This window comes from Aulonocara stuartgranti, assembly GCF_965226115.1.
Source record: "Aulonocara stuartgranti genome assembly, chromosome: 23".
Lineage (NCBI taxonomy): Eukaryota > Metazoa > Chordata > Actinopteri > Cichliformes > Cichlidae > Aulonocara > Aulonocara stuartgranti.
The window spans coordinates 27904165-27928775 of record NC_138958.1 but is presented as its reverse complement, the minus strand read 5'-3'; the positions used below and the strand labels follow the sequence as shown (position 1 = coordinate 27928775).

Sequence of the window (24611 nt, the reverse complement as noted above, 5' to 3'; positions counted from 1 at the left end):
GCACCAGACTGAAAATTTCCCACCAAGCACCAGGAACTGATGCTCAATTTGAACTCCGGTTTATCACTTCGGCGCGTCTAGCGGATAATTTGGCAGTCACCGTTTGTCGGACATGCTCTGTTCTGCACTTCTGATTTGGCAGGTAAAGCCGTGGATGTGTTTTTGGAGTAATTTGGAGTCCATCTGCCTCGATGGCCGCTGGACAGAAATTTAAAAAGCTCTATTTCCTTCTGACTTTTCAAAGCTGCAATATTTGAAAGTTACAGTCAAATACGAGTTATTCTCGACTTATTGGCAAGCAACTCCCTTTAATTGGAAGATAATTCATTGTAATCCAAGACTCGCTGAAACTTTTAATACTGGGATTGCTGCTCATAGCCTCCTCAGGCTGAGGCGCTGGCTGGCAAAATGGTGACAGGTGGTGACAGACTACCCCGGCCCCTCACCTTGGCCTGCTCCCGCAGCTGCATGGCTGCGCTGTGCACTTGCTCATCCCCGGCCAGCTTTGCAGGCCACGGCGGGAAGCCCTTCAGCTGGCCCCAGACCAGCTCTCCCATGTTGAAGGTCCTGGACCGGTAGTGGAGCAGCTCCGACGAGGGCGAGTCTGGCTGCCGGAGGTCCTCCTCACTGCTCAGGCTCTTCGTGTCCGAAGGGCTGGGCGCCATTCCATTGAAGTGGCCGTTGTAGTGGCTGTAGTCTTTGGCTGTAGCCAGAGGGCCCTCCAGGCTCGTGGAGGAGCTGGGTGACTGGTCGTCATCCTGCCGTGGAGGGCCCAGGACTTCTCCGTAGCCCCGGGTGTTGAAGTGGGGCGTGGTGCCGTTGAGATGGGCGCAACGTTCCACCGTCTGCTCCAGACGTTCCTTGTAGTTAGCTGGTGCCCGACCGCAGTTGTTGAACCGGAAGCTATCATCGAGGTAGGCCTTATCGTGGGCCATCACCAGGCTGTGGTCGTTGGACCCATCGGTGGGGCAGGGTGGCGCAGGGGCCAGACTGGCAGGTCTCTCCATGCAGGGACTACTCCTTACTTGGGTCGAGCACTCCAGGAACTCCTCACCACCCCAGGCGTTGTTGTTGTTCTGACTGTCAAAGCCTCCCCCATGATGAGTCTCCCCGTCCCACTGCCCCCTGGGAGTCCCGCGTCCAGGAGAACGGAAGTAATCATTGGCTTCAGGGCCATCCGGAGTGCTCTTCCCTGGATCCATGTTCTTCTGACCCCGCCCAGGCCTCACCTGCCGCACTCTGGCTTGCTGGGGTATGGTCTCCCCTTCCTGGTGCCCATGCAGGACTGCGCTGACTGCCTGGGGGAGGTTGACAGGTTCCCTTATGGAGGCAGTGAAGGCACTCATGGCACTGAGGGCGTGCACTGGACTCGCCTGCGTTGTCCCGCTCACTGTCGTGGTGATGGTTACATGCACGCCTTTGCTGGCTGCGTCCACAACAGCTCTGTAGATGGCGTCCACAGATTCTGGCCCTCCGCCGGGGGCTCTGTCAGAGCTAGGCGTACCCGCTGGAAGTCCCTCACCTTGGGGCTGCTGCTCCTCCCCAAATTGTGGGTGTGGCAGCATCCCCTGCTGTGGATACAGAGAGGGGCCATTGTGATTAGAAATGTCATCTAAAACATCTGAAATACTACACAGATCAAAACATGACTCATTGCTCCACCTGGTAGTTCTGGTAGAGGCAGGCCATGGAGCCGGAGTTGGCGTTGTTGCTGTCAGCGTAGGGCGGGTTGTCGGAGAAGTGCTGCTGCCCCTGGTAGGCAGGATGAGATACCACTGCTTGCTGCATGCCCTGATGGACCTGCTGCGGGTACATCTGACCTCCACCGGCGTTGACATGTGGCTGTAGAGCGCCCATTCCACATCCAAGTGACGAGGGGTTTCCTGCAAAACAACAGGGAGAGGCCGGTGAGCTCGAACCATCAGACATGGTGTGTATTTTAATACAGACAGCACTGATACTTCACGACTAAGGAACTAAGCAATATTTTATATTTTTGGTAAAACATATGATAAAGCATGCTGAAGTGTAATTCTAGTTACATTTTTTAAAACAATCCACAATATTCACTGCATTCATCAACAAGAATGGATGGCCTACATCAAGGATGTCAAACAAAGGACCTGTGGCCCCCAGCCAGACTACCAAAGGGTCCAGTGTTTGGAGCCTTCACTGTATTTTGTAGAGGTGGGAATCACCAAATTTTTAACATTTTTCTGTAACTGCAAATCAGTACCTGTTTTAACCAATAAGATAACACAATCGTCAAATGGCCATCTATTTCTTGTGGACATAAGGAGATTGCTTTCCTATTTTTTTTCTCATTTTTCAGTTAAGTTAAGTTAATATAAGTTTGTAGGATTTATTATCATTTCACATGGTATTTACAGAAATCCACAGCTGAAACGAAATGTTGTTCCTCACCAGCCTCTACAGTGCAATAATCAATAACAAATTATTAATAAATTAATAATAATTTTGCATTCAAACGCTGCAAGAACTTTTCATTTCTTATACCTGATACCTTTTTTTGTAAGTGCTGATCTAAAACCTGAATTTAATAAGCAGACAGCCGCAGACTGGCACTCATTCCTCTTATAATTCTTTAAACTCAAATAAAAGAGCACGTGCTAAGGTGCACTGTAGTGCAGTGTTGACTGTCTCTAATTTGCAGATAGCGCAACATGCTGCTTGAAAATCATCAGGTGACTGCATGCTGCTCTCACCTTTACTTGCTCTCGCTGTGTGTCCACCTCCTCACACATGCACACAAACTCACTTGCAGAGGGGAGCTGATAAGTGAAATCCTACTGACGTCAGTGTCAACACATTTCGTTACCGTAAAAGTGCAACAAAAGCTTTTCCAATGAGCACCGGACAAGTGACAACATCACAGCTGTCAGACTTTTTCAGCAATACCGTCTCACCTGACCACACAGAAAAGCGGACCCTCTGCTACACCTGAGCACTCTAGGAAGCCAACCCACCTTATACTGAATCCAGCTCTGAGTCGGGATTGGACTAGATGAGTACATTCCTACTTTAGAACCCATCCATCCATTTTCTTAAACGCTTATACAGCTTTTATACAGCAGGGAGCTGGAAACTATCCTGGCCAACACAGGGAACAAACATTCACACCCTTGGGCAATTTAGGTTCACCTGCTAATCCTAGTTTTCAGGTAAGATGCCAACTTGCCTGCAAACACTCGCCAACTACTCACTGAGTGGTGAGATCACAAACAGGAAACAGAGAATATTAAATAAAAGGTATATCTAGGGCTAAAATTGGTGAAAGCAACTCAGCTAGCAAACAAAGATAATTTGCCATTAGTGCTCCCAATTAGTGGACCAGTCTGCCCAATCAAACCAGAATACAAACTTCTCATTTAAATGGCATCATATTATGTTATTTTATCAAAAGGCTTAAAGTAGTGTGTTTTAAATCCTGTCTAATATTTTGTTATTCTGCCTTATCTTCAGTTGTATTTCTGGAACGTCACCATAATACTTTAACTTCATTCAATGACGCACTCTGTAACTCTGTTAACAACAGAGCCGTATAAATAAAAATCATAAATATAATTAAAAATCTCAGCAGCTGTAGCATGTTTTTTTTTAAATCTCTTGTGCCCTTGTGTTCATCTGTGTAATAAACCTCTCAGTTCGGTGGATTTTAAACCTAGAAAATGAGTTGCTTAGAAAGTGTCCCCCGACCGTGGCTTCTACAATCAAAGAAACAAAGTTCCACATTAGCAATCTGTTGCTCCCAAAGCTAACAGATGGACCCGCTGCCAGATGCACGGTACAGCCAGACTTGTTAGCGAAGCATCCAAGGACAGAACATGAGGAAAATACACGGAGGCCACAGATGTATCAATGAATGAAGAGAAAGCCCAGCAGCAATGTTATGTAGACAAAGCCGGAGCGCATACAGGATCTCAGCAGCCTGACGTGTGTGTGTGTGTGCGTGTGTGTGTGTGTGTGTGTGTGTGTGTGTGTGTGAGTGAGAGCAGCGACTGGAGCAGCTGGTGCGATGCGACGTAGCTGAAGGGCAGCTGTGTGTTCTCCATTTTTTTCCTCCTCTTTTCTTTCTTCCCCTCTCTCTCACTCTCTCTTTAATGCTGAGAGCCACGACTCGGCCATCCCCCCTCTTCCTCCCCACGTCCTCTCCGCTACTGCTATGATATAGTGACGGCTGTTGCTGGGGGAGGTTGCCTTGGCAACAGAGTGATGATTGGTGGTGCTGTCCGCTGCCAGGAAGCTTGTTTGGAGGTGGTGCTGGTGGTAGGGGAGTTGTGGTGGTGGATGGGTGGGGGTGGGGGGTGGGGGGGTTACGAGGGTCGGGTGGTGTGATTTTAGCCTGCTGGGGGATGGGGGCGGTGGTCAGCTGGGTTGAAGGGGGGGACCGGGAGGGGTTTACAATGAACTTTGGAGTATTTGTTGATGGCAGGAGAAAGGGGGGGGGGGGGGTGTTCAAAGCTTGCACGCTGTATAGAAACAGATGGTCAGAGGCTAAAGCTAAGACGCCAATGACTAGGCCACTTTCAAAGCGTTTCAGGGCTCTTCAGACAGTAACATCCACCATTCAGTGACAAAAACACTATTTAGCCTGCTCCCACCCACCAACATTTACTGAATATTTCCCCTAAATGTCCAAATGGTAACGCTGCCAACAGGAGAACTCCAAGGCCAAAATTCATAAATGAGACTTTAGCTGAAAGCTAAAAGTGTATTTGTTCAGCATGTGGTCAAAACATAACTTCATCTACAGTGCTGTAAAAACTGTAAAAATGCCCCAATCCTTATTCATTTCTTACTGTGCAAATTTAAGATAATCAAACTATTTTTAGTATTAGACAAAAATACAGAAAAGCAAATTTTATATGATGATTTCATTTATTAAGGGAGAAATGCTACCCAAACCTACGTGGCCCTAAGGGAAAAGGTAATTGACCCTTTTGTTCTATCATGAATTAACCTTATTAACTCGTTCTTTTCCAAGTTCAGTTTTCCTAGCCAACACAATGTAAAGAAGTAGCCGAGAAACAAAGTAATTGACATCCAGTGAATTACGGTGAGAGCCGTTACCCACAAAATGGAGAAAACTTGGAAGAGTGGCGAGCCTTCCCAGGAGTGGCCAACCTACCGAAAGTACTCCAAGAGTGCATCGAAGACTCATCCAGGGGTGAATCATGAACTCTGCCCATAGGCCTGCAGTTCTTTATATGTTCTTTTCAGTTCTTTTGTGACCTCCTTTGCTACAGCCACATGTACATGGGTATTTTTTGTAAACATAGCCTGTTTCATGCATACTGACAATGGAGCTTTTGTAAAACTCCTGACAGGGTGAAGATTTCAGAAAACTGCATTTCTGCATTTACATGTGGACAAAGGTGTGCGTTTTTTATGTCCCTTTATGATAAAAGGCTGTGCGCTGTGGCTTTTAATCAGCCATCATTTCTTCACGGTTACTGTTATATCACTACCTGATGATTTGGCACACTTTTCACAGCTTTTGAGATATTTTTCAAAACACACTCTGAGAAATCCCTATTTAAAAAAAAAAACAACCCATATACATATGGACATAGCCAGAGGAGCTCACAAAAAACCCATAACAACATCCAAAGAACTGCAGGCCTCACTTGCCACAGTTAGGGTCAGAGTTCATGAGTCAAGTCAACAAGAAAGACACTGGGCAAAAATGGCATCCATGGGAGAGTTCACCAAAAAAGATCATAAAGGCTCATCTCACATTTGCCAAAAAACATCTGGATGATCCCCAAGATTTTGGGGGAAAGTATTCTGTGGACTGACAAGACAAAAGCTGACATTTTTGGAAGGTTTGCATCTGACATAAAACTACCACAGTATTTCATAAAAAGAATATCACACCAACAGTCAAACATGGTGGCATAACCTGGAAGTCCCGAGGACGGATCGTGGACCTGTGCGTGGGGCTGCACGGCGTCAACGCGTTAACAAGCTAACCGCACTAACGCATCGACGCCATGCAGCCCCACGCACGGGGCGATCTGCTGTAACTCGTTAACGGAGATTAGCCGTGTTAATTCAGTTACGGCGTTAATGTCATTTTAACGAGATTAACGATACCAGCACTAAAATAGTAATCTCCAAATGTTTTCTTTTTACTGACCACCTCCTCTTTGATAGCTGCCGTGTCCATCTTGTTGTTGCCTGCAGGTGAAGCGATGGGGGAGGGGAGTTGTGTTAGTGAAGGAGAGAGGTGAGGCAGAGTAACGTTGCGTAGAACGATAAACAATATTGTCACATCTCATTTAAAAATATATTTAAAAAGTCGATATATTGCCCAGTCCTATAATAATGTCTGACCATCAGTTATTGTCCTGAAGCTAAAGCGAACTTGGGCTGTGCAGCAGAACAATGATCCAAACCACACCAGCTAGTCCACCTCTAAATGGCAAAAAAACCAACAACAACAACAACAACCCACAAATGGTTCTGGAGTGGCCTAGTCAAAGCCTGGACTTAAAGGCTGTTCGTGTTTCAAAACCACCCAAAGTGGCTAAATTAAAACAATTCTGCAAAGACAACTGCCAGTTGTGGCACAACCATCTCCTGTCACTCCTTCAATTCAGGGTCACAGAAAACCAGGAGCCTATATTTAACTACCACAGTGCAAGAGGCAGGGGACAACATGGACAAGTCGCCAGTCTGTTACAGGGCTAAGGACTAAGTGTAAAAAAAAATGCAATAACTAAGAAATTGGGAAATTTTCATAGCACTGTAAGTATGCTCAACTATCATTCAAAAAATGTTTATAATAGTCTAATATGAGTTGCATAACGCTTAATTTCATGTTGTTTAACCCTCTTCTCTGACATTAAAAAACAAAATGAAGCATTCAGAAAACCTTTAACGATCACTAAAAACATTAATGCTGAACTTCTCTTGCAGTAATTATACAGCAGGCATCTACTGAGCAGAACAAGAAATTCCCTGTCAAATGTACTGATATACATTCAGCTAAAATCCAGCTAAACTCCCTGTGCTTTTTACACACACAAAAAAGAAAACGATCAACTACAACCCTGATTGGCTGGTGTGTTAAAGCCCAATAATGACTGGCCTTGCAAACTGGAAGCACTCGCTCTGCAACATGGGGCAACTTGAGGGGCTCATGTGATGACCAAGATTTTGATTAAAGGTTCACAAGCATCACAGAATATTTTTAGTTCTGATCTAGTGTGGGAAACACAGCTGTAGATGCATCGTGAGGCATTATAAAGCAGATGGCACAAAGGGCACTTGAGGCTATCTTCTGCACCCTGAGCAGGTTAACAACAGCAGACCATCCAGGAAACCAAATTAACTTATTCAGTGGAAATTAGTAGAAAAACAGTAAAACGTGGCAACATAATCTCAACTAATAGAAAACAGACGTAACAAGCAACAGGTGGAGGCAACAGGCTGCTTCTCCTCTTCTGCAGTGTTGTACTCCATATGGTGTTGAGTCATACCTGCCTACATGCTGGTTCAATTATAATGTGGAATATAGTCCTCTGTTTCCAAACAGCTTGCAGGATTGGTTTCATCTTCTGACAGTCGGAGCAAAGCTTGCATGAACTGGGAGATTTTCCTACAATTTTTCACCAAAACATCACCTTTACGCTCATTTTTCGCTGCACATTTTTATTTTTGGACTCTGTTAGAGTAGCTTTACATGAGTCACAGCTCAAAATAATCTCTATTGTTACACTGATCCTTGGTGGAGTCATTCTGTTTATCCTCAGTACTGTGAAACTGAAATATTTCAACAGAAAGGTGTTTAGTGTCTGCATTAAAAGACTGCTTCAATGGAGTGCTTAAGAAAATGGAGCCACAACATATCACAACAACAGCTGTGATATGGCAATTATTACTGTAAGGTACAGACTCTACAATACTAGAGAGAACCCTAACAATTAGACAACCCCTTATGAGCAAGCATTTGGCAACAGTGGGAAGGAATAACTCCCCTTTTACCCCACCCCCCCTTTTTAAAGAAATCTGAACTCTTTTGTTTGTTGTGACACAATTACGTTCTGTGGTCCGTATGAAGGGCTTTATTAACAATAGGCAACTCCAAAATATATTCTGAACACACAAATTATTTGCACAGATTTCACGTGGCCAGTGTGTAAAGCCCTGAACTTTGTCTTAATTGGCTGCTTCTCATAAATAGAAGATCTGAAGAACTCTTGCTTAAAATATCCCCATATCATAGTTCAAACAGCCAAAATAGTTCCAGTTCAATGTCTACAAGGCAAAGAAACAGACACAAGCAGTTCACACCCTTGAATACAGGATCAGTTTCATGATAACTGAATGGAGAAACTTAAAAAAGTGAATTTTAGCCAAACTCCAAGGCTCATATCACCCCATGTAGGATACTTGTCTAGTCAAAGCAAGTTGTAGCATGTGAAAGGTCTTCTTTTTGCCCTACATTTAAATATCAGGCTCATCTTGTATCTGTGATTCCTCCAGTATGAATCTAATTCTCAGGGCAGGATATAGAAATAATCATGCTGAAACTAAGTGGAAAATTAATTTTGCTGTAGTTTAACAAAGCCTCAGTGTTTCCATGTGAATATCCTGTATGCAGGAAAGAATAATTAAAATGAGCCACATTTCAACCTAGTATAGTATATCCTTCCTAGTACGCATCCTTTCCTAATGTGAAAGTAAAAATTTACATTAAATATACTAAAAAATAACTGAACAAAAAATCCATCAGATTCTGAGGAGGTCAGATTGGATGACTTGTCATTCTTTTTTAAAATTCTTATTTTAAGTACTTAAAAGAAGAATTAAACAGTACTTTTGACTCTGAAGACTTGAAACCAAACCTCAGGCTATAATTAATCTCATTTAAACATATGCTTCTCCTCCCATCCCTATCTCATGGCCTACAGAAGACCGCCTGAATTTCAATGAGTTGACTTTGGGAAGGGGGAAAAAAAAAAATAAGACCAACAGGGCACCTGGTGATAAGAACAGGTGGCCTGCAGCAGCCCTTGGTGATATTGCCATTATAAACCATACGAGGACACATGGACACACAATGAATACATAAACTCGAAGTCCAGTCCCCTCAGCAGGCAGGAAAGAGGAGGGGGAAATAAAAAAAATTAAAAATACAAGATGTAGGTTCTTTCAGCAGTTTCAAAAACATACAATCACTCATACACACACAAATAAACAGATGCACATACACACACTGTAATACACAAGCAGCAACAGACACACACACAGGCCTAAACCCTCATCAAAGGCTTCACTCTGGTCTCCATTCAGGGTCTATCGTTACTATAGCGACCGGCTTGCTGGGAGAAGCTCTTTAGAGCGCCCTATCTGGGTTGCTTCCCTTAAAGCGTGATGCAGATCCCATTTCCATCTCCTTACACCATTGACTGATGCTAGCATACAAATAAAACAAAGGGAAACACTGGCTGACTGACAATTAGCCCGGCCTTCCAAAGGATGAGGGGGCTCCCGCTCATTAGCTCGGAGATACTGGAGGAACCTGACGGTCTAAGCTCAGGGCCTATCACCTAAATCCCTCGGTTTTAGCTCGCTCATAACCATAGAAACCACATCTTAATCGAGATTATCGCAGGGAGGGGAGTAAGGGATGTAAACCGAGGTTATTCTGTTTCTATCTGTGTTATTAGGCACATTTTTCCTTAAATAGATCGCTTGGAAAACGGTTCTCCCAAATCTTGGCAATTTCACCAACATACATCTAAAATTTTAAGCATTTCACCATTATTTTTCTCCAAAAACACAGCCGGTAATCTCACATTCCTGTGACCTTCATAGCACACACCTGAGCTCTAAGTTTACAATTACTCAAGAAGGTCCTTCTTGAGTAATCATGCTTCCACAAAACTCTTTCTTATTTTATTTCATTTTTTTTATATGCGGTTGCAAAGCTATTTACAGAGCCACCAGGCAATTCGGCACAAAGCACAGTGTCAGAAAAATGATGGTGATTCTGCCTTTCTCCCTCCGAGAAATGCCCAAACTGTGTAAAGGCAGAACAACAACCCGTAAACTGCATATCCCTGGACAAGAGGTTCACGCTCCTGCATGTACACAAGCAGCCATGCTAGCATCTGTTCCTCTAACATCGAAAACAGTGGACAATCTACAAAAACTTCATAAATAAGTGGTTACTTACGTGTACCGACAGTCCTGGGTGGTTACTCATTGTGTCTTTAAAAACAAGAACTGCTAAACATGAAAGCAGAAAAACTGCAAAAATACAAGTACACAGCTAAAGCTAGCAGGTCCACTAGAATCACAAGACCGTGTTTGCCTTTTTTTCTTTTTTTAAATTTCCACCATTTTTATAAATCTCTCTTCGTGACTCAACCCAAAGGTACATACCGAACTCCCAGAGAATGTACTTTCCCTTTGAAATTAGCCTATAGATCCCCTTTACCTCCACTTTTGAAAGTCATGGAACTCCCAGCCCAGTCAGCAGTGCATCTTTCGAGGCTCACCCTCCTACCCCAATCCTCTTCTCCAAAAAGAATATTATTTTATCTATAGACAATGGATGGATTAAAAGTTTTAAGTTATAATGTTAAGGGTCTCTATAGCACCACTGCAGGAAACACACCTGAAAAAAACGTCCTGGGCAGAAAAAGTGTGTTTTTTCTTACCTTAATCAGGAAGAAAAATAGGTGTAGCTATACTCATCCACAGACAAGTTAATTTTACAGAAACTCTGAGGGAAGATAACATTTTATTGAACAGATTAATTGACGAATGGGAGGTATGCCTTGTCAACATATATGCTCCCAGTGAGGATGACCTAGGCTCTGTCAAACATGTATTTAAAATGAATATCAGCTATAGCTCAGGCCTGTTGCTGATGAGGGAAGATTTTCATTGTGTGATGTCTGAATCATTAGACTGGTAACCAACCTCTAGGGCTCCCTTATCACAGGTAAGTAGTAGAGGTGGGAATCACCATACATCCCACGATACGATATTATCACAATACTTAACGCACGATACGATATTATTGCAATTTTTTAAAATATTTTGCGATAGATTCTGATTCAGATTCTGTACATAAAGGTAAACTTTATCAATATTCATTTTATCTAATATCAAAGTCTCACACTCAGTCTTTCTCTCATTTCAGTCAGTTTTATTGTTGACAAACTGAACGGTTTGTATTACAGTCTAGTCCAACTTAACTGAATGCAACCATCTGGTACAATTATAGCTATTCTGAACTATGCAATTTATGAAAACTATGCAGCCCATTCAGGAACTGAAGAATTTGAAAGTAAATTAACTCATTCACTGCCAGCCATTGGCAGTGAATGAGTTAAACCCATTGACTCATTCACTGCAATTGACGGCTATAGACGTCAATGGCAGTGAATGAGTTAAAACAAAATATAATTTTACATTAAATAAAAAAGTTTTAAACTTAATTAAAATAAAACATGTCTTAAATAAAATAAGTAAACTGTCATGTTTATTGCTGCCAAAAAAAAAGTTAAACACATTTGGACAGTGAAGGAATGTCAGGATTCTTGCTCAGAAAAAGGATCAACATGCTCTGAAGTCAGAGCGTGTTCCAGTCCACAAAAACCTTTTTTGTAACAAAATATCGATTTCTGCTGTCCCTATATCGATACATTATTAGCAAACAAAATATCACGATACTACACAGTATCGATTTCCCCCCCCACCCCTAGTAAGTAGAATACGCTTGAATATTAAGCTACAGAAGCAGGCCTGGTGGATGTCTGAAGGTCTAAGTTTCCTAAAAGAAGGAGTTTCACATTTTACCCAAGTAGGCACTGTTCCTACACTAGAACAGACTTATTTTTCACCTCACAAGTAGAGATATATAGAATTAAAAATGTTGAGATTCTCCCAATTAGGGACTGAATATACTTGATGTATCGCAAGTTTTTCTACGCACGATGGTTAAAATGGCTTTATCGTAACCATCGAGTATAAATTGCCATGGCAATATTAAGCAGTCTGCATGTAATTCACTATAAGGTTTTTTTCTCCCTCCCACATGCTGCGAACGGATAATTAAAAAAAAAAAAAATATTGAATGGCTGATTTGAATGAGTATACCAGTGCAATTTTAGGCACTATGTGGTTTAAAATAACATTTGTTTTTTGGAGGTTATTTAACCATATCGTGATATATATTGTGTATCGTGATGTAGCCAAGAAATATCAAATTAGATTTTCCTCATATTGCCCAGCCCTAATCCCAATCACATTGTCAGACCATTCCCCACTAGTACTTCTCTGGAACACAGGCCACGATGGGAGATTAAATGCATCCCTTCTGAATGATAAAGATTTCACTTCTTTCGTAGCACCAGAGTATTCAACATACATGGCAGTAAATGACACTCTAGTAACGTCTTCCCTTATAGTTTGAGATTGCATAAAATCATACCTTGATAGAGATGGTGTTACCTAGATGGAGGTTTTGAACAATGTGACAGGTTGTAATGAATCCTGAATAAACATTAAGATTATTGATGTTCAGCATTTTCCATACCTTCCTCCTGTTTCTACCTGTCATACAGCTAGAAGTAGGTTTAATCTCATCTCACCTGTCTCGGAGACGCTCTGGGTACAGCTTCCATCACCACCTCCATGTGGAATCACCATGTTAGTCCGTCCCATGCTATGAAGCTGTGAGGGGTGGGGGCCAGGATGCGATAGTGGTGGGGGGTTAGTGTTTGGGCGCCCCAGCGCTATGCCGTCAGGTCCCACCAGTGTGCCGCCTGGCCCCATAGGCCCACAGTTACTCATGGAGGATGCCTGCATCTGAGCCATCATGTCCGGGAACTGGCCTGGACGTGGGCCCAGGTGGCCCCCAGAGGTGTCCATATTCTGGCAGTGCTGCAGGGTTTCCCCTGGACCCCGCAGCCTCTGCTGGACAAGGAGGTTCTGCTGAGTGCCACCGGGGACCATGCCGGTATTGTCGTTGTAGTGTAGCGGTGCGACTCCTGAAGCGCCGGATGCCGGTCCGGGGTTTAGACCTGGACGATGACCACTGCCTGCCAGGTTGTGAGAACTGTGGCTGCTCATGGACTGAAGAAGCTGGGCCATGGAGGTGTTCGGGTGAAGGTTTCCGAGTCGTCCCACTTTTCGTAGCTGCTCAGTGGCACTGGGGCCCGGCATGTGGTGTCCTCCTATGCCTGGCTTGCTGAGCATGCTATACACCATGTTGTTGTCATGGTTTACGGCACCGCTCCCGGATGATTGCTTTCGTTTGCGCATGGGATCCCTCTGCTGGGCCATGAGCTTGTCTCTGAGAGCTGCCCGGCCGCTCTGGCCCTCAGGAGTGTTGAGCAGCATGGTGGAGTTTGGCGGGAGCATGGGATTTAAAGTGCTGTGTCCTTCCATGCCTCGAGGGCCACTCACGGGGCCAGGATGCCCTCCACCCCCTCCATTACCTCCGCCACCTGCCCCCATGCCTGACATACCAACACCACCAGCAGCCATGCCAGTAGTGCTGTTGCCAGCAGCGCTGAGTTTGTTTTGATTTGCTAGCTGTGCTTTGGCTGCGGCTGACAGGAGGCTGCTGGCGGGGAAGGAAGCGGCATTCTGTTGGTTGAGGATCTGGTTGAGGGGCATCCCCAGGAGTCCCGGGTGACCCTTCTGGGAAGCACTGGGCGTGGCCAGAGAAGATGACGAGGAGGAGGAAGAGGTTGGAGAGTACATGGGATTGCCGTGCTGCTGGGCGCCAATTGAATTTGCCATACCGGGCAGCAGCTGGGAGTCTTTGTACTGATGGAGTGCATCGGTTTTGTTAGTGGAGGGGCTGGAGGGCATGGCGGGCCTGGGAGACCCCATAGCTGATCGAGGGGAACGAGGAGGAACCTTTATGGTGCCACACGGGGCCTGATGTCCCGAGGGCATCGCAAAGTTACCGTGGTCAGAGGAGGTGGAGGATGAACGCGAGCGATGAGGGGAGGCCTCTATTCTCCCAAGCGCAGGCCCAGCCATGTGTACAGGTGAGGTAACGGGGGAGGGAGACATGGAGGAAGCCGGACCACCCTGCTGAGTCCTTTGAACATGGCCACCATGACCCACAGGCCCAGGCTTCACTGTGGGTAACGGTAAGTTGCTTGGCAAGGGAACAATGGCGGGAGGGGGTATGTTTACATTCATCACTGGTACCTGAGAGTGGATGTTAGGCTGGAAGTTGGAGGGTGTTGGGGCATTGGTGGGAGTCAGGCTGACTGGCTTGTTAGGGATGGGGTCCAGGATGCCTAAGGGGTCCTTTTCAGACGTTAACTGCCTTTTCTGGAGGGCACAGGATGGCGGTATGGATGGAGGGGGCGGTACAGGGTGCACAGGGGGCTGTGTTTTATGGTGAAATGTTGCACGGGGCATATCCATACCAGGGGGGAAGTTCCCCCGCGGCATGTTCATGTTAATGACAGGGCTTTTGGCAGTGGCCGTTGGGGAGAGGGGCGTGCTAGTCCTTCCTGTCATGGCACACGATGGCTGGCCCGCTGGGGAGCCGTGAAGCATCACACTAGGCGGGGAAAGAGGTGTCCTAGTGTTTCCGTGGATAGAGGCTGAGCCAGGGCTACCGCCTCCTGGAAACCCACAAGGATTGGTCCTTGTAAAGCCCTCAGGGCTGCCCAGAGTTTCTGTACTGGGAGACTGCGAGCCATCTCCATAAAGCTTAGCACCAGATGGAGGTGGGCTCAACATGCCTCCATACCCGGACCGGTAAGGGGATTTAGGGCCTGGCTCCCCGCTGCCCAGCCTCTGCAGCCTGGGGTACCCAGGGTAATGCTCTGGCTGCTGGGCTCCACCCAACTCCTGGGGTGGATACAGCCTCTGCTGCTGCTGTCCGCCTGCCATCATCACCTTGAAAGGGTTCTTACAGTCAGGGCCAACAGAGTTGGGCACGCCATCGTGGGGTTTAGTCCTTATTGCTCGTTGAGTTGTGGAATGCACAGCAACCACAGATGATGTACCTTAAAGAGAAAAAAAAAGAAAGAAAAGGAAAGTCTGAGTTAAACCAGGACCAACAGCTTGGAGAAAACATTAGTCAGAAGAAGAAAGTAACTATTATTCACCTCCATGTGTAGTTTAACTCAAAATGTAGGACTTTAATAGGCTGGCAAGTTATTTACCAAGAGAGCCTTCTTCCTTCTTGGAAATATCGCTAGAATAAGACAATTATATACAACATATACAAGATGGCGCTGGAGTGACGGCAGCCTTTCCAAGTAGCTCTGCAACACCGCACCTTTTTCTTAACTTTAACTTTTTTTAGACTAGGCTTTAAAACTTTATTTCACCTTCCTCTAGTTACTCTACTTATACCTCTTAGATATAGTGATACAAGATGGATAATGCTCCTCCCTTAGTTATGCTGCAATCCGGTTGTTCAGTCTGACGTCACTAGCCGTGTCTGGGTCTAAACTTGCTGCAGGTCCATATATCAAACGATCACTATGGCATTACTGAGAGTTGAAAAACTGTCTAAAGTCTTTCATCTTTAATAAAATGATCAGCGTTCTGCTCTACCAGGTGTAACAATTGAGTTTAACATCCAGGCATCCATGAAAACGGAATTTATGACATTTAACGGAGTTAGAAGTTAGCAGGAAGTTAGCTCGCTAGCATGTCCTGACTGCGGGGTTTTGGAAACAAATTAAAACGTACAGCTCTGTTATCACTTCCAGCATAAATGAAGACAGAAAACTAAACAGCAGTGATGTTTGTAGGGTTACTGAAGTTGGGCTAGCTGGTATATAATGATGTGCTACGTGACCGCTAGCGACACAGCTATGTTAGCATAATATAAACAAGCTAACTTTTTTTCCACTCGATAAAAGTTAACGTGAGCGTTCTCGGTGGTCAGGAACAAATGTAATCGCATGGCAGGATGCTGTAAAAGGACCAAACTTCAGCCAGGAGAACAACTGAGATAATCCATCCACAATACGAGGTTAGTCATTCATATACTGCTGCATGGGCTGGGCTGTAGTTACATCCTAAGGTTTTAAAAACTGAGCTTAAATAAATGATTAGCGGTAATAAAAGCCGAGGGAGGTCAACAGTGATCACTGACTGTTTTAGGAGCTTTTTGAGATCAAATAGAAGAAAATACATAACATTAAACATGTTAACAACACAAAAGCCATATTAAACGCAGACTACTTTAGACCCGGAAGTAAGATTCGTCGCGTCATCACTGAACAACCGGATAGACGTAGGCTGCCGGGGGATTCCCATGATGCATTGAGTTTTTCCTTTCCAGTCACCTTTCTCACTCACTATGTATTAACAGACCTCTCTGCATTGAATCATACTTGTTATTAACCTCTGTCTCTCTTCCACAGCATGTCTTGTATCCTGTCTTCCTTCTCTCACCCCAACCGGTCGCAGCAGATGACCGCCCCTCCCTGAGCCTGGTTCTGCCGGAGGTTTCTTCCTGTTAAAAGGGAGTTTTTCCTTCCCACTGTCGCCAAAGTGCTTGCTCATAGGGGGTCATATGATTGTTGGGTTTTTCTCTGTATCTATGAAGCACCTTGAGGCGATTTTTGTTGTGATTTGGCGCTATATAAATAAAATTGAATTGAATTGAATTGAATTAATGCACTTTTTAAAACTTCTGGAACCAGCTCCTTCATCTATTCGAGAGCGGAGCTGCTGGCACTAAGAACAAAGGGACAGATCGGCATGCGACACAACATCCCGGCTGAGATAAAGAGGAGCTACAGAGGCTGCAAAGCTGGAGCGAGGAGAGCGGATCACCGGAGGCGATTCAAACCATCAATCCCGACAGTGATAATGGGCAACGTGAACTCGTTACAGAGTGTAGCTTACCGTGAGTGTAGCTTGTTTATCTTCACGGAGACGTGGCTAACCGAGCTAACGCCACAGGCTAACGTAGACCTATGCGGTTTCACATCCGTGAGAGCCGATAGGGACACGCAGGCCAGCGGAAAAAGCAGAGGTGGGGGACTCATTGTCTACGTTAACAACAGATACTGTAACCCTGGACACGTCTCCGTTAAAGTTTCGGTATGCCGCCCGGACCTGAAGCTGCTAGCTGTTAGCTTGCGGCCATATTATCTACCTCAGGAGTTCAGTCATGTGATCTGTGTGTGTGTTTACATCCCTCCGAGGGCCGACGCAGCAGCTGCCTGTGAGAAAATACACACAGTCAAAGCAAGACTTCAGACACAAAACCCCGAGGCTTTCATTATTATATCTGGAGACTTTAATCATGCCACACTGGACTCTACTCTGGCTGCTTTTCACCAGTTTGTGAATTGTCCCACAAGGAGCAACAGGACAATTGACCTACTGTATGCTAATGTGAGCAATGCATACAGAGCCACCCCCCTCCCCCCACTAGGGAAGTCAGACCACAACCTGGTTTACCTACAGCCACAATACACACACCTCGTCCAAAGGCAGCCTGTCACAACGCGCTCCATCCGGAGATGGACCCCAGAAAAGGAGGATGCTCTGAGAGACCGCTATGACACCACAGACTGGGATGTGCTTCTGAGCCCACATGGTGAGGACATAGAGGGGGCGACACACTGTCTTACAGACTACCTCAACTTTTGTGTGGACACAGTCGCCCCTGCTAAGACGGCATGGTGTTATCCTAATAATACTTCCGTGGGTAACACAGGAAGTCAAAGCTGTCCTCAACATGAAGAAGAAGGCTTTCAGGAGCAAAGTGAAGGTGGAAACGCTGCCTGAGGGAAGCAAAGGACACCTACAGGAGGAAGGTGGAGCAGAAGTTGGAGAGGAACAATATGAGGGAGGTCTGGAATGGTGTGAAAACCCTCACAGGCCACAACACCAAGAAAAGCACAGTGTGTGTCTGTGGAGAAGGCAAACGAACTCAACAACTTCTTCAACAGATTTGACCAGCCCACAACCCCCCTACCCTCACCCTCACCTTTACTACAGAGTCCTCTCCCCACTCTCCTACCTCCCTCGCTTTCCCCCCTTCCTGACACTATGACACCCCCCTCCTCCAATCCCTCTCTCAGCAGCAAGACATCCCCCCCCCCCCTCCTCCCAAACATCTCCCAGTGTCACAGTGGATCAGGTCAGGAGACAACCGAGGAAGCTTCGCCCCAGAAAGGCAGCAGGCCCAGACAAGGTGTGTCCTAGGATGCTAAAGGTATGTGCTGCTGAACTTGGGGAGCCGCTACAACGAGTCTTCAATCTCAGTCTGCGACTGGGGAGAGTGCCCGCCCTATGGAAGACATCCTGCATCGTCCCGGTCCCCAAAAAGAACCGGCCCAATGAGCTGAATGACTTCCGACCGGTGGCACTGACGTCACATCTTATGGAGACTCTAGAGTGGCTCTTCCTCAACCTCCTCCGACCACAGGTACAACATGCCCAGGACCCACTACAGTTTGAATACAAGGCAGATGTCGGAGTGGAGGATGCCATCCTGTACCTCCTGCATAGAGCCCACTCACACCTGCATGGGGGAAAAGGCACGGTCAGGATCCTGTTTCTTGACTTTTCCAGTGCCTTTAATACCATCCGGCCCTGTATGCTTCAGGAAAAACTGAACAGGATGGAGGTGGACCCCTGCCTGGTGGCTTGGATCTCCGACTACCTCACCGACAGACCACAGTACGTCAGGCTGAAGGACATCACGTCTGACACTGTGGTCAGCAGCACAGGAGCACCACAGGGAACTGTGCTGTCCCCTCTTCTCTTCACCCTGTACACCTCTGACTTCTGCTACAACTCTGAATTATGCCACATTCAGAAGTTTGCAGACGACACAGCCATCATGGGGTGTATCTGGGATGATCAGGAAGAGGAGTACAGAAGTCTGGTGAGGAACTTTGTCGCATGGAGTCACACAAACCACCTGCAACTCAACACCTCAAAGACTAAGGAACTGGTTGTGGACTTCGGGAGGTCCAGAGAAGGTCCACTGCCAGTTCAGATAGAGGGGGAGGAGGTGGAGGTGGTCAACAAGTACAAGTACCTCGGGCTGTGGGTGGACAATAAACTGGACTGGTCATGCAACACAGAGCACCTGTATAAAAAAGCCCAAAGCCGACTGTACTTCCTCAGGAGGCTGAGGTCTTTTAACATCTGCAGGAAGCTCCTGAGGATGTTTTACCAGTCAGTGGTTGCTGGAGTACTTTTCTATGCTGTGGTGTGCTGGGGGAGCAGCACAGCAAAGAAGGACTCATCCAGGCTGGAGAAACTGATCAGGAGGGCTAGCTCTGTGGTCGGCATGAAGCTGGACACTCTGGTGACAGTGGCAGAGAAAAGGACACTAAAAAAACTGCTGGAAAATAAGGAAAAATGCTGGGCATCCTCTGCACACGGCCATTAACAACCAGAAGAGTCTGTTCAGTGACAGGTTGCTTCTCCCCAAGACAAGAACTAACAGACTTAAAAACTCCTTTGTCCCACACGCCATCAAACTGTTTAACTCCTCTCTGGAGGGGAGAGGGAGGGGAAACAGGAGGACAAAGGAGGGGGGAACAACTAAGCTGTAGTGCCTCTTCACCTCACTGTGCAATACCTTTGTGCAATACTTTTGTTAATAGTCAACGGTGCAATAGACTCCATACTTGAAATGTGCAATTCACTTGTATTTTTATTTTTATTCCTATTTATTCTATTTATCCCCTTCGTATATTTTATTTATATATGTCTTTGTATATATATATAAAAATATTCTGTAACTGTAACTTCTGTCGGTGCTGTGCTTTTGGAAACCGAATTTCCCAGAGGAACCCACCCGAGGGATTAATAAAGTTTTATCTTATCTTATCTTATCTCTTAATTCCTAACTCAACGTGATTATGAAACACTTGTGCATTCACTTCAAATGAACCAGATTATTGTGGTGCTCGCTATGCTGGACTCCCTAATAATACAAACTGAGAATAATCTAAAAAGCTCTTAAACACACACCTTTTTAATCTTACATATAACTGACTTTCAGTAGTACAACTGTAAAGGTGGATTGACCATTAGCAGACACAAAACAGATAGGTGATTTCTTGATTATTTTCATATTACTCTATATCTATTACTTCCAAGTTTGTGTCAATAAATTTCTCTCTGCATCTCCCTCTCTCTTCTTTTTCTCTGTTTTATACATCTTAAAGTATGATTTATATATGAATAGATGGTAATTTTAAGTATTTATGATTGTCTTTATTTTCGAGTTCAAATAAAAGTGAGTGGATTTGACAGAATATCACAGAGGCAACGTGAAAGGCCTGAAAACCTCCAAATATTTCATTTGCTTATTGTGTATAAGTTCAGCTAGAATTTTGAACTTCTACAATGGATAAATTACTTACCAAACTCACTGATATTTTCCAAAACTAGGACGTAAATTACATCAACACTGTCCTCTTTCATTTGGATTTATTGGAGCTAACTTCCAAGTGTCCTGACAAATGGTTTCAGAGCTGTAACGTATACTCGTACCTCCTCCTGAACTGGTCAGTGCCAGAGGCGGGTGCGTCTCCATGCTCTTGTGCAGTGTGGCCACAGCCAGCAGCTTCCTCTTGTGAATGCAGAGTTTGGTGACATCTTCGTCTGCTTTCACATCCTCCGCTGTCCTCTGTTTGACAGCTGCCCCGGGGTCGAAGTTGAACACCTGAGGAGATAAATAAAAGTGGATAGAAGTCACTGAACTGACTTGGTCATTGTTTTGCTTGTTTACTCACAATCATCAAAGGAGCTTGCAAAGAAAAGCGTCTGGACTTCTTTAAGTTGCTTGAAGATGTTTCACCTCTCATCTGAGAAGCTTCTTCAGTTCTAAGTAGTTTAAGTTTACTCACAATCTTTTTGCTTAATTAATTTACGTTTTGCACCATGTTTCTGTGCTCTCATGCAATGGCCTTTATTGTTAGCCATTTTATTGGTTTTATTCCCCATTTTCTGTCATATATACATATACAGTGGGGCAAAAAAGTATTTAGTCAGCCACCGATTGTGCAAGTTCCCCCACCTAAAATGATGACAGAGGTCAGTAATTTGCACCAGAGGTACACTTCAACTGTGAGAGACAGAATGTGAAAAAAAATTCCATGAATTCACATGGTAGGATTTGTAAAGAATTTATTCGTAAATCAGGGTGGAAAATAAGTATTTGGTCACCTCAAACAAGGAAAATCTCTGGCTCTCACAGACCTGTAACGTCTTCTGTAAGAAGCTTTTCTGTCCCCCACTCGTTACCTGTATGAATGGCACCTGTTTGAACTCATCATCTGTATAAAAGACACCTGTCCACAGCCTCAAACAGTCAGACTCCAAACTCCGCCATGGCCAAGACCAAAGAGCTTTCGAAGGACACCAGGAAAAGTATTGTAGACCTGCACCAGACTGGGAAGAGTGAATCTACAATAGGCAAGCAGCTTGGTGTGAAAAAAATCAACTGTGGGAGCAATCATCAGAAAATGGAAGACATACAAGACCACTGATAATCTCCCTCGATCTGGGGCTCCACGCAAGATCTCATCCCGTGGGGTCAAAATGATCATGAGAACGGTGAGCAAAGATCCCAGAACCACACGGGGGGACCTGGTGAATGACCTGCAGAGAGCTGGGACCAAAGTAACAAAGGTCACCATCAGTAACACACTACAACGGCAGGGAATCAAATCCCGCAGTGCCAGACGTGTTCCGCTGCTGAAGCCAGTGCATGTCCAGGCCCGTCTGAAGTTTGCCAGAGAGCACATGGATGATACAGCAGAGGATTGGGAGAATGTCATGTGGTCAGATGAAACCAAAGTAGAACTTTTTGGTATAAACTCAACTCGTCGTGTTTGGAGGAAGAAGAATACTGAGTTGCATCCCAAGAACACCATACCTACTGTGAAGCATGGGGGTGGAAACATCATGCTATGGGGCTGTTTTTCTGCCAAGGGGACAGGACGACTGATCCGTGTTAAGGACAGAATGAATGGGGCCATGTATCGTGAGATTTTGAGCCAAAACCTCCTTCCATCAGTGAGAACTTTGAAGATGAAACGAGGCTGGGTCTTCCAACATGACAATGATCCAAAACACACCGCCCGGGCAACAAAGGAGTGGCTCCGTAAGAAGCATTTGAAAGTCCTGGAGTGGCCTAGCCAGTCTCCAGACCTCAACCCCATAGAAAATCTGTGGCGGGAGTTGAAAGTCCGTGTTGCTCGGCGACAGCCCCAAAACATCACTGCTCTCGAGAAGATCTGCATGGAGGAATGGGCCAAAATACCAGCTACTGTGTGTGCAAACCTGGTAAAGACCTATAGTAAACGTTTGACCTCTGTTATTGCCAACAAAGGTTATGTTACAAAGTATTGAGTTGTATTTTTGTTATTGACCAAATACTTATTTTCCACCCTGATTTACGAATAAATTCTTTACAAATCCTACCATGTGGATTCATGGATTTTTTTTTTCACATTCTGTCTCTCACAGTTGAAGTGTACCTCTGGTGCAAATTACTGACCTCTGTCATCATTTTAGGTGGGGGAACTTGCACAATCGGTGGCTGACTAAATACTTTTTTGCCCCACTGTATATCATATACACTGTTAATCAAATTCACCATACCCAGGATGCCTTTTTCATATCTGTCTTTATTTATCAACACATTATCAATCGGGTCAAGCGGTCACACAAAGGTTGAGCACCTCCCCAATGAGAAAAAAAGTGAAGTGCACTGGCAGCACAACAACTGGTTTTACAAAGGAAGATAAAACTGATATAAAACGACATAAAGCAGACTGAAACCAGCACAGCTGCTACAGACAGCTCAGCAGACTGCGAGTGAGAGTGAAGCGCATTAAAAGCACCGTGTGAATGTGAGAGAGCTTTAAGTGCTTTGGTCAGTACGACTAAAAAGGTGCTGCTGTAATACTAAAGTTTAGCCTATTTGTATCCAGGAAAAAAAAAACCTGACAGCAGAGATCAACTGGGACCTCTATCATTAAGGTTCCAGTCACATCAGAGCAAGCAGTCTTCTCATGACTAGTAAAAGAGCTAACTTGTCATCCAGGAGTTGAGCATGCAACCTCTGGGCAACACTTTCAATCTCAAGATCACTATACAGGCAACCTGTCTTCAAACAATCACAGTCCAACTCAGATTGACTGCAATCACCCTCAGATTGGTGAAGGTTTGCAAACAACTGCCAAATAATTTATAAACACAGTCCGATTGCCAACATATGCCTGAGTTTCACTTCTGCAGGGAGTCTTTGCAGAGCCAGGTTTTCTTTTTTTTTTTTTTTGCTTTTTAACTTCTTCATAAAATTCGAATGTCCATTTCAGTAGTTTCAGCAATCTCCCAGTAGGAACTCCATATTTACATTGATTATTATTCTTTAAACTGAGGTGATGATTGTTTGTCTCATTGATAAATAAAAAACTGTAGCTGGAAATGCACAGGAGGAGCTAACGGTGCAGAACAGGTTGCTCACAATAGTTGTTGGCTGCTTCAATCCAACACATTTCTTGGGAGGTGCAACTCAGGTTACAGCATAGGATTTTCAGTTATGTTGTAAGTTAGGACGTACATTTCCGGCAGAAGTCTAAATACTATAATCAATCTGAGTCAGTCTGTAAAAACGAGTGCAGACTGACAACTACTTCCTGCAACGCAACTCTTTGCAGTAGGGGACTAAATGTAACTGGTTGTATTCCGATTGTATCACTATATAAAAGAAAGGGTGTAGAACACCTATGGCTGCTATAATTTTATTAATACTGCAGGTCTGCAATCACTGTTTTCCTCAGTCTGATTGTAGCACGAAACAGAGTTGTTTTCATTACACTAAAGGTTAATATTTCGAAACTTCTTTTTTTTTTAAATGTGAACGACAAACACTGGTGTTTGAGGCTATTCGCAACGCTAATAAAAGGTCAACAACTGCCCTTGTTTGCCCAGAGGGATCTTTTAGGAATGATGACACCATTTTCCAGAGAAATTACTTGTGAGTGCAAGCTGATTTCATACCCGTTAATGTCAAATCTTAAACAAAGCTTGCTAAGGAGCAGCTTAATTCTCCAGCATAGGTTACTATAGTTATGAGAAGTAAACCTTCATCTTCCTAACACTGAAATTTCCTCACTGCGCCCAAATCCTGCTTCAGAGTGCAGGCCTCAGGTAAAGCCAGCATGCCACAACAATGCCCAGTCATCCGAGAGTGGCTGGGGAAGGATCTTCAAGGAATCGTCCAAGAAATTCCTGTGAATATCAAATAGTATTTTTCCTTGACATACCTGTGCAAAATCAGTACGCATGAAAAACCCTGCTTAAACAGTCCTCTTAGATCAGTGCACACAGAAACATAGATATCCACCCATCCATCCAGTCACCCGTGGGCTTCTAGAGCAACTGCAATTCTTTCAAGAGAAAACTGGGATCTCCTGTGATCATGGATTCACAGATAACAGTAAGCTTATTATCACGCTTTGCAACTAATCAGAGCTCCCCACAAAAAAAGGAAAAGAAAAAAAAGAAAGAAAAGAAAGCATGCTGTGGGCCCAGAATAAGGATGGTGAGGATCAGTTTTGAGGCCAGGAAGCTGCTTCCCCGAGCCA

The 24611-nt window shown here is 44.8% G+C and overlaps 1 protein-coding gene across 2 annotated transcripts in view; it reads right to left on the bottom strand.

Annotated features, from left to right (window-relative positions):
* mbd5 (methyl-CpG binding domain protein 5) overlaps positions 1-24611 on the bottom strand; it is a 56435-nt gene that overhangs the window by 6603 nt on the left and 25221 nt on the right. For both annotated transcript variants that reach the window (XM_082523259.1, XM_082523258.1), the window contains exons 4-7: positions 20506-20677; positions 12636-15023; positions 1663-1883; positions 447-1571 (exon numbers count right to left, since the gene is read on the bottom strand). In XM_082523259.1, the coding sequence (XP_082379385.1) occupies positions 447-1571; positions 1663-1883; positions 12636-15023; positions 20506-20677 (3906 nt within the window). The remainder of the gene's footprint in view (positions 1-446; positions 1572-1662; positions 1884-12635; positions 15024-20505; positions 20678-24611) is intronic.